Here is a 10,714-nt window from a genome sequence, read left to right on the forward strand (position 1 = left end):
GGCCTCGCTTTAGCTGAGGACATGACAGACGGGGAAATGGCATATCTTGGTGCCGTATCTAATCGTACCAAAGTCTGCTTCTCCATCTCCATGTCTTGGATTCTGTTCCGCGTCGAAAGTAGTTGGAGAAGTCTGCGAGCAATCACGCAGTCCAACTTAAGGATTGGGACCCTCTCGACTTCTTCTTGCCCATCTTCGAAGAGGGAGGCATTCATTTCCTTGCCTGTGGGACATGGAACGCAGACACCTTTGCTTTCGGTTCTTGCCCGATACCTTGGAGTCTTCGCTTCTTCAACATGAGATGGGTCACATTGCAACATCACCGAAGAACACTGCACGAAACCCAGTCATTTTTATGTTATTAGCACTTGCAACGTTTTGCACACAGTAGAGAGAGAGAGAGAGAGAGAGGGAGACGGTTCAAGTGGCAATAAAGTTGCAGAGGGGCTTCACAACAACATGTGGGAGCGTGAGCACTCCGTCTTCATCTTTTGCTTTTCCCTCGAAGGAGGTCAAGCTGCCCTTTCTTTGGGGCTTTTGCCTCCATGGCCAGGTACATAAATGTGATGGTGGTGGCGGCTTTCCATTGCCCTGTCAAGCCTGTGGTCCGTTCGCTTCATAATGAGCACGCTGTAGTTAATCCCATAAAAGGCTTCCCCATGTCAATCCACAACTTGCTAATGGAAATGAATTTGCACACCTACATCATACTCGAGATCTTGTTTGAGAGTGACAACAATTAAGCCACCCTCATCAATCTCAATCAGCCAATTCAGAGCTAGCTTGCGGGTTCATGATGCAGGACAAATCAAAGTGGTGAGGACTACTGCCATATTTCCTGCAACCATGTATTGTTCTATGTCAGTCCAAAGTGCTTCCATGCAAAGATTTGGTAAGATGTAATTGAACAGGAAGAGAATTTAAGAAACCATAAGCAAGGAGCATGTTTCTTAGTGTCAGATCCACAAGCAGGTTTCATTTCTGAGATGGTGAGGACTATTTTTCTTCACTTTGATCCATATAGAGAGCTCATTGAAACAAATGTTCTATAGGAAGATAAGTATTACCACACTGAACAAGTTTACCAGAAGCAAAATGCCCACTACAGCAAGGTGACAAACTAAACAAAGATAGCAATAAGAGACTATTTAGATAAGTTATACTGCTGCCTCCTGCATAAGAACCTAGATAACTTCATCAAGTCAGAGCTGTTGTTGCTGCTGATCACCTTGCCATGTCCATCCAAACAATGTCTTTCAGGGCCGGTCTAATGTCCTGTTTCCACAGCTTCTCATACTCCGAAGTATCCCCGTCGGTCTTCTTGATCTCCACCAGATGAAGTTCAGGAGTAACCTCAAAGATCTCAGCATCAATGGCCAAAACGCCACTTCGCCCTGATTTTGATCCTTCCATTTTTAGTACCCCTTGATCCTTCTTCTTCACTTTTAACTTCAAGAGCTTGGCAATCTCCTCCAGCTTTGAGATAATAACAGACGCTGGGTGATCAGACGTAAACCTTGCTTCTCTCCTGTGGTCAGTCTCCTCGAACAAACCTGAAATATCAAATCCTGCTGAAAGAGAGATGAGGTCAAAAGCATTTAACGTAGCAAGTTTTCCCGTCTCCTGTTTTGCCTCAGCCATGTTGCTACCAGAGGAACTTAACTCTTCATCAACATGAGAAGGATCAGTTTCCTTTGTTTCCTTGGAGTTCTTAAATAGTTTGTCATCAAGTCTCTTTCTAAACCAAGGAGTTTCCATAATCTTTGCAAATGAGATCCTACTATTAGGATTTGGGTCAAGAATTCGTACAAGGAGTCTTCTAACATCGGATGAGAACCAAACAGGGCATTTAAAATCCGCTCTCCCAATTTTCCTATACATCTCCATCAGATTCGAATTATGAAAAGGGAGATGACCAGCCATCAGAACAAACAGAATGATCCCACAAGACCAGGTATCAGCCTTTGCACCATCATATCCTTTTCTGCTAATCACCTCAGGAGCAACATATGCTGGAGTACCACAAGTCGTATGGAGCAAGCCATCCTGCTGTTTGGACTCAGCAAGAGCGCTTAAGCCAAAATCTGAAACCTTTAAATTTCCATTTTCGTCAAGCAAAAGGTTTTCAGGCTTTAGATCACGGTGATAGACACCTCTGCTGTGGCAGAAGTCGATGGCACTGATCAGCTGTTGGAAATATTTCCGTGCAACATCTTCTTTGAGCCTTCCTTTTGCAATCTTGTTAAAAAGTTCACCACCTTTTACATATTCCAGGACAAAGTATATCTTAGATTTGGTAGCCATGACCTCATAAAGCTGCACAACATTTGGGTGTTTCACCAATCTCATTACAGAAATCTCTCGCTTTATCTGATCGATAAGCCCAACCTTCAAGACCTTCTCTTTGTCTATGACTTTAACAGCAACACTCTGGGAAGTTCTCACATTCCTAGCATAATAAACTTTGGCAAAAGTTCCTTTCCCTAGCAATCTCCCGACTTCATACCTCTGCATCAACACACTTTCTCTATTTTGCGTTTCCATTTTCTAATATAGCTACAACCCAAAAAACAGTGTCTTATTCCCCCCTGCTAGGGTGATCTATGCTTTCTACAATGCAAAGGAATTCGGCACAGTTGATCTCAACCGTCTTCCACAAGGTCATAAAATACAAGAGCCAGATGAACACTTATAGCCCCATTGTTTGGTTGTGCATCAAGCATGGATTGGATATCGATGTGCACTCCAACGTCATCTGGGGCAACCACAGAGACCTCATTTTGGGCAACACTGTTGTATACCTTAGACGGGGATTTGACATACAAACACATCTTTCTGCATTCCCTGATATTTGTCTTCCAAATTTCAGCTGGAAATCATAAAAGAAACACAAACTATAGTTTAATTCCATATTAGATATAACTACTTGCAGCGAAACAAAAACAGTTTAAAAGATTTGTCTGAGTTGGTTCAATTGAGTCATCAAAGGATCAAGCTTGGTTTACCCACTAGTTCCGTAAATGCTAAAAATACTTGGATACTGATGCATCACTGCGCTAATGTAATGGTACATAAATAAGGTTTTGTTTACTTGGCTTTTGAAGGACAAGGTTGTTTACTTGTCTTTTGAGCAGAAACTAATTAGATGGTTGATGGCTGTGAAAGAAACTAGAGTTTCTTGCATCATTTTTCTTTTCTTGTGGCTTTCCTTGTTTCGATTTCCCTTTGCTATCTTAGTTTTCTTTCCCAAAACAGTGTCTTCTTCCTTAACCTCTATGTTTCAACTTATTCATCCAAACTCACTACTCTCATTTTTCTAATACCTATCAACTGTCCTGTAAAATTTGAGCAGATAAACTAACTACACAAAGTATGAGGTTCATCACCAAATATAGAGCAAACATGTTCTAATTTTGTCCTTTCAACATGTAAGAACTAGCAAGTCAATCTAAATAGCAAAATATATACAGCAAAACCAATGCTTCACAGCAATGGAAATAGACTTCGGCTATAGATTACATAGCAAATGCAGGATTTTCAATCTAACCATCCATTAGATCCTTTGTAGGAAGTAAAAAACGATCACAATTGAATAATAACAATATAACATGGTAGATTAAGAGGGCCGATAAAGCTAAATAAATGTAGATTCTTGTTTATACAGCGGTCTATAAAGAAGCATCCGGCAAGCAAGTCAAATAATAATCAGACAACAATAGTACCAGCAAATAGAACTAGAAAAACAAATCTTGAACCAAACAGACATTTGAAGCGAGAAAAAATCAAAACAAAATCAAACCTTCCAAGGAAGAATGCCGTGAAAATCGGATCTTTATAATTTTGAGCGAACCGATACGGAATCCAACAAAACCAAATCTTTCAAAGAAAAATGCCACAAAAATGGGATATTTTCGGCACTACGATGCGAGAAAACATCGTGGAAGACGATCTGAAGAAAAACCATCCACCAAATCGGAAGAACCGAGGGGAAGAAAGCGCAAACGGTACCTTCCGAGCGAGAGGCAACGCCGAGACAGTGCGCTGCAAGAGTTGCCGAGAGATTTAACCACAAGGGGCGCTAGCTGTGAATCAGGTGGCGAATTGACTAACAAAGGAGAGGAGAAAGCGAAATTGGAAGCCAATCAATGATGGCGACAAAAGGAAGAACGCGGACCATCACCTTCCCCTCCCCCACCCCCCACTTTTAATTGCCTCGGTCGTCGAAGATTCCTTAATTATTCCTCCGTTATTCCCATCACCTGTTAGTTAAATTACCAAAATACCCCCCACCTTCTGTATCGAGTTGACTCGGTCATGAAGGTGACATCTAAAGGACCCTTTGGTCAAGTAGACATCAAATGTTTCGACGGTCTCATATCGACGGAATACTTTCTCCTTTCTTTTGTGACTATAATTGATTGGGAGAGGCGCATTGTGCTCGGTGAGCCGCCGACCGACTCGGCACCGCCACCGGCCGTGCCAACACTTGTCTCGGTCCAATGATCCTCTCCGTCGTTGCGGAAATACGTCACGTGACTTCTCCAACACGTACCTCAGGTACACGTGACTCTACTATCGAGAAGATGATAGAATTATACTCGTTTGTTCAGCACATGTCGAAAGATGCTAATGGTTTTTCACTCTTTATCACTATAATAGTTATAATAGTACTGAGATAATCTAATTTATGTTATACGAATACATTATTTGTCATCCTAATTTGTTACCGAAATTATCGCCATCCTCACATCTCGGAAGTAAGTTGTGTGGATTTGCTCTTATTATAGTATTTTAGTATCATTTCTTTGTATAGCTATATGTTAACGGGTTATTCTCAGTATAATCAATCGCTAAAGTGTGAGAAGTTGATTATCTAACAATGATCTCCAAGGGTCTTTATTGGATGAAAAGATTCATTGTAAGTTGTAGGAGGATTGAGTTATATCCAATAACTTCATCCAATTCCATTGATTGATACTGATATAATGTCGAAGATATTGTTCAAATAGTGAATTTATTCTTTTAGTTTGATCATCCGTTTGAGGATGAAGAATTGTGGAGAAGTATAAATCAAATTTCAATAATTTAAATAATTTAATTTAGAATTATCCTAAGAATCATGTTTCTCGATTACTAATTATATTGTACAAAACTCCCTATCACTTCACCGCTTTCTTTATCATTAATTTTGTCATGTCCTCCGTTGAGTAGTGTATTGGTGTAGCAATGAATATAACATAATTTTAAAATCGATTGACCACTATGAATATCAATCCACCATTATATCATTAGCAAGCTTGGTATAAAATCTAAGGAATTGTACTCTCACGACCTTTTTAGTATGAACAATGCTTACAAAACTCTTATTAGCTTTCGTAGTTCTACTGATCTTATTGGTAAGTAAGACACGTTTGAATATATACTTTCACATCAGTCCCTATCTTCGACTAATGGAAGGTCCTCTTCACAATAGTCAACCTTTGGTGAATACCCATATGTAAGAATCATGAGACTCTCTCAAGAGTTCATACATCAAATTATCCGCTCAGGAAATATAAACTATATTATTTCCTTTGGTGTAGATAAGTTATTCTTAGACCCAAAATCATTATGTCTTACTTTCTTTAATCAGTTGCATCTAGATTACTATACGAGGATTACTATACAGTCTATCCTTGATCTTGGAAAGGAAGTTATAGTATAATATATAGATGAGTACAAAATTATCTAGATACTCCTTAATAAAACTTGTATGCTCCATACTTGGTCACATAAATGGTCTTCGTTTTATTGTCTTTAGCTATATACACTAGCCAGTACCCCGACCAAAAGTCAAGTTTGGATAAATACTTTACCTTGCATAAAGTCTACGATGAGTGGGATATGATATTTGTTCTTCACTGTCACCTTGTTTAGGGCCCAATAATCGACATATAATTGGAGGCTCTCATCTTATTTCTTCTGAAAGAGAATTAAAGCACTTAATGATACTTTTAAACTGCATACGAGAACCCTGCTTAGCAGTTCATCTAGCTGCTTCTTAAGTTATACCAACTCTAAAGGGGTCATGCAATATGGTGGTCTCGCTAGAGGCTTCACTATTGGCTCCAACTCAATTCGGTGATCTATACCTCTATGTGATGATAGAATTTTTAGCAACTCAAGTGACATAATGTCTGTAAACTCCTTCACAATATTCACCATCGTAATAGATTCATGAGTGGGTTTTATACCAAGTGTCTCCAGTTTTATAACCGCTACAAAAGTTAATTCATCTTTTCACACCTCTTTCTTCAATTGCAAAGCTGATATTTGTTGTGGGTGATCAATTCCTTCATAATAAACTAGAACCACACATGGGTCATCACCTCCTATCAAACATAGAGAGTTTAGGAATGATATTAGCATCATCTTCATCACGTGCATGAACTTCATTCTAAGGATTACTTGGAAGTCGTCTAATAGTACAACCATCACATTTGTGCTTCCACTCCATGTTATGATTTTGACAGAGACCCCCTTTGCCAATCCGAATATTTGCTAACATTCAAGTTCACAACTTTTATTTGACTTAGGCTCTTCTCTAGGTTCAACCTAAGTCGCCTTACTTCTTGATCGACAATAAAATTATAGGTAATGCTTGTGTCCACCATCATATGAGTTGTTCAACTATTTTACTTGATGTCTACGTATATCAGCTAACTGCTTCTTATTTTCTATTACTTTCTCTTCACGTTCTCCCCTACTTGACCCTGCAATATGTTCAAAAATATATTACTCCCATCTAGGTTTTGAGATCTTACCTTTTGAACTTTACACTTTGTGAAATTTTTTTTCTTTTGCTTGATTGTGGACTCCTTCCCGTGGGAATACTTAGATGGGTAATCTTTTAAAGATTGTTTCTTCTTCTTCAAGTCCTCCAAGGAAACAAAGTCGAAGAGCCTTTTTACAGTTGTAATTGCCTTGATCACTTTGATACAATTCTTATTGTGCCTAAGGCTTCAGGCCATTGAGAAAGCTGAATAACTTATTTTTCTTAGACATATATTGTATCTCTAGCATCGGTGTTGAAAAATGCTTTACATAGTCCTGAATAGAAGTGCTTTGGCAGAGTTGTCTTAGCTTCCTTCTTATGATGAACTAAATGTTCTTGAGTAGGAATTAAGTTCTTAACTCTTATTTCAAATCCTCTCATGTTGCCACTTAACATCAAACTTGTTGGATTTCTTCCCAATGTGTTTGCTATCAAAGTTTTACGTCCCCAGTTAGATATATGGTTGCTAACAAAACTTTGATTTCTTTATAATCGAGCCTCGTAGCATGCATGGAGATACTATTTCATATTGAAAAGAAAATTCTTGAGTTCTTTTGTATCCCTAGTACCCCCATAGTAACGAGACTTGCGTACCCTCAAATTTTGTGACAAATTAACATAGGTGTTGTTTTCTCATACATTAAGAGCCCTTGTGAGCAGTATAATCCTAGATGTGAGTTCTATCATAACTTGCGTAGGTGTTGCATGAAGTGTTTGGTGTCTTCCATTAATTAATCAACTTAAGACTCGACCTTGTTAATCTAAGATTTCGCTTCCTCTTATGAGTCTTCTATCACAAGAAGCTTTTGTTGGCTTCGATAGAGTTCCTCTAGACTTGTTTCGAGAACATCAAACTAAGGTTCTATAGTTATAAAGCCTCCCCTTATAGCTTCTCTTTTGGATTGACACCTCAGATTGCATTTGCTCTACTCGCAGAGAATATCCAACTTCTCGATAACCATTTTTGTTGTTGCGCTCCTCTTGAGCAACTTTAGGAATTTCAGAGTGAGCTTGTACTTGCAACCACCTACAACTACTTGGGGCAATGGTCCGACTTGCTCCATCTTTATCGATTTGTCATGGTGCTTCACCATGGCGAGATTGTCAACTTTCACTATTTACTCAAATTGCTTATTTGCTCTAATATCAAAATATCACAAACTTAGCTGAAATTACCTAAGGTATAAGATACCCTTGCGTTATCTATTTGTAAAGGGTTAACCTAGTTGTAATCTCGCTCAAGTCCTGAAGGATCTATAAAATAATAATTTGATTAGTTCCAAATATGAGCGATAAATAAGTCTCGATATCTTATAAAGAGTGCATCTTTATAAGCAATTTAATAAACATTTGATATGCAAGAGAGAAAAAAAAAGAGGAATGAGAAAACAAATACTTTAGAAGATAAATAAATAATTACTAAGTCCATAAATGACTACTCACTAGGTGTCAAATATATTGACAAGTCCCTATAAGCTTTATATGCAAACTTGTGAACCTATTCAATGCCCAACACTACCGAAACTCCTATATAACCTTATGCCACCTAGGTGGTTTTAGGGTATTGAGATGACTAACATTTCATACCATATCGTAACCTATAGAAAATAAGTCATAACATATAAATCTCGGCCATACTAGAGCAATTTTATCTATTTTACTGAGCAGTCACTCTATAGCCCTACAAAATATTCTTACTCATAGTTTATAAGTAAAAAATAAAAATAACATAAAACACATTATCAAACATATGTATAAACAAATAAAAGTGACAAATTGATTGACAAATATGTTGTAGGTGCACAGTAATTATCCATGACACTATATTGGTGTCAAAAATTATCTTTTCGAGTGATTCAATCATATGAGTGTCACGAGCCACCTCCATGGGTGGTTTGACTGTATTGGTGTCAAGAATTATCTCTTAACGTAGCTCAACTATGTTAGTGTTGGGAGTCACATCTTCAAGCAATCCAATCATGTTAGTTTTGAGAATTATCTCTTTAGGCATTTCAACTATGTTTGTGTAAGGAGCCACTCTTTTAGGTAGTTCAAATGTGTTAATGTTGGGAGCCTAGGTGTTTTAGTCGTGTTAGTATCAAGGGCTACCTCTTTAGTCGATTCGACTATGTTGGTGTCGGGAGTCAGATCTTTAGATAATTCAATCATGTTGGCATCACAAACACCTCTTCGAACAGTTTAGTTATATTAGCATCAAGAATTGCCTCTTTAGATATTTTGATCATATTAGTGTTAATAGTTATATCAAGAATTGCCTCTTTAGATAATTCAATCATGTTACACATCACAAACACCTCTTTATTTGGAGAATAAGATAGGTACAAATATATTATTTAATATAATTATTTTATTTTTTAAAACACTATTAAATTCTCTTCCTATCTGTAAAATACAGACACTTTACCTAACAATAAAACATAGAATTAAGATTGTATAACATATAGTCATCCAACATAAATACATGATCATATCTTTCATAAATCTTCACAGGAATCATTTAGAAATAATTGCAAGAAAGAATAAGAGGATGTATGGAGTCCACAATATTATTGAAGGAAGACAAATATGTGTCCTTCACAAGTCTTCATGAAGCAGCTCCTCCTCCTCGCTGCCTATAAACAACTCATTGCATACTTGTTCGTAGAAGCTGCACACCAGTTCAACAAAAGCAGGCGACCTCAAGCTGCTCCAATGGTGAAGCAGCTCCTCGACGTTGACCAGATCCTCCACCCTGCCCTCCTCCGCCAGCATCTCCGCCAGGCAGCTCCGGAAGCTCCGGCACGCCGCCTCCACCTCGGGCTCCCTCGGCTGGAGACTCGCGAGCTTGACGTAGGCCGGAGTGATGGGTGACGGGAACGGCGCGCGGAACCGATCTCGTTCCGTCATGCTCCGGAGCTCGCCGAGCCTGTCCAGCTCCTCCGGCTGCCTCGAGGTGCAGAGGGTGAGCCGGAAGGATCGGAATCTGCCGCTCCAGCAGCTCCTCCTCTCCCCCCCGCGGCTGAGGCTTCGGAACCTCAAGGCTCGTATGGAGAACGACCGCTTGAAGGGCGGCCTGAGGAGCCATGAGAGCTTCCTCCATGTCCGGAGTAGCTTCGAGTCGCAGGAAACCAAGTCTATCATCCTTGGAACTGTCGATGGAGGGCGCTGCCGGTGATCAGGAGGCTATGGAATGGCTACTTTGTTTCGCTTTCTCAAGGATCTCTAAGTTGCAGTTAAGTTGGGGTTCGACATAGACATGCATGTTTATGTATACACACAAGAGAGGGTGGTGGTGGTCACGTACTTCTTCTCATGGAGAGAGTGGGTAGCCATGATCAAGACCTGGGTTGCATGTTTGTAGAGGTGCACAGCTCTCTCTCTCTCTCTCTCTCTCTCTCTCTCTCTCTTATACATAAGAGAGGGTGGTGGTGGGTTGCATGTTTGCAGACGTGCACAGCTCTCTCTCTCTCTCTCTCTCTCTCTTCTCTTCGAGTGGGTAGCCATGATTGCGATGCCTGCCATGGGAAGGCTTGCACTCTTAAGCAACTCCCTTTCGTCCTCAACAATACATCCAATAACATGATGTCTCATCTTATGCTATCAGTGGGGTCGACATTAATTATTGTTCGCGTGTCATCTTACTATCCATTGATAAGTTGGGATCTTATTATATCCACGTAGTTAGGTGAACACATGGCGGCCAGTGATGAGTTGGAAGGGAAAATTTTGAGGTAGCTTTGACATTCGTGCAATGTGATTGATACAGATAAGGATCGAGATTGACTGTAATTATGTAAATATCAAGTAATTTAATGCGGATTATAAAGTGGACATCTTATTTCAGATGAAGTGATAGATATTGGATTCCACCTCTTCATAATGATGGGAATATTTATACAG

General features: G+C 39.4%; 2 protein-coding genes across 4 annotated transcripts; both read right to left on the reverse strand.

Annotated features, from left to right (window-relative positions):
• Positions 1-76: 76 nt before the first annotated feature.
• LOC135676364 (CBL-interacting protein kinase 18-like) lies at positions 77-4,191 on the reverse strand. Of its 3 annotated transcripts, XR_010514255.1 has the most exons (4): positions 4,009-4,191; positions 1,229-2,869; positions 460-838; positions 77-332 (listed from the first exon to the last, which is right to left on the reverse strand). XR_010514255.1 is itself a non-coding variant. In XM_065187470.1 (3 exons), exons 2-3 carry the CDS (start codon positions 2,542-2,544, stop codon positions 760-762), a joined length of 1,395 nt encoding a protein of 464 aa, XP_065043542.1. In that variant the 5' UTR covers positions 2,545-2,869; positions 4,009-4,191; the 3' UTR covers positions 340-759. The 3 variants fall into 3 exon arrangements, 2 of the variants coding, with proteins under 2 accessions (XP_065043542.1, XP_065043543.1); XM_065187470.1 differs by lacking the exon at positions 77-332 and having other exon boundaries at positions 340-838; XM_065187471.1 differs by lacking the exons at positions 77-332; positions 4,009-4,191 and adding an exon at positions 3,800-4,002 and having other exon boundaries at positions 340-838.
• A 5,062-nt stretch (positions 4,192-9,253) lies between these two features.
• On the reverse strand, positions 9,254-10,087 carry LOC135676365 (uncharacterized). The gene has a single exon (XM_065187473.1). The coding sequence runs from the start codon at positions 9,953-9,955 to the stop codon at positions 9,410-9,412; it is 546 nt and encodes a 181-aa protein (XP_065043545.1). The 5' UTR covers positions 9,956-10,087; the 3' UTR covers positions 9,254-9,409.
• Between the last annotated feature and the right edge of the window lie 627 nt (positions 10,088-10,714).

This window comes from Musa acuminata, chromosome BXJ1-6 (genome assembly GCF_036884655.1).
Source record: "Musa acuminata AAA Group cultivar baxijiao chromosome BXJ1-6, Cavendish_Baxijiao_AAA, whole genome shotgun sequence".
In the NCBI taxonomy this organism is placed as follows: Eukaryota; Viridiplantae; Streptophyta; class Magnoliopsida; order Zingiberales; family Musaceae; genus Musa; species Musa acuminata.

Excerpts from the sequence above, each read along its gene's own strand:
- LOC135676364 (XM_065187470.1), bottom strand. The coding sequence starts at position 2,544 with ATGGAAACGCAAAATAGAGAAAGTGTGTTGATGCAGAGGTATGAAGTC. Across the intron at positions 839-1,228 it reads GTTTGGATGGACATGGCAAG|GAAATATGGCAGTAGTCCTC; the intron begins GTGATCAGCAGC and ends ACATGGTTGCAG.
- LOC135676365 (XM_065187473.1), bottom strand. The coding sequence starts at position 9,955 with ATGATAGACTTGGTTTCCTGCGACTCGAAGCTACTCCGGACATGGAGG.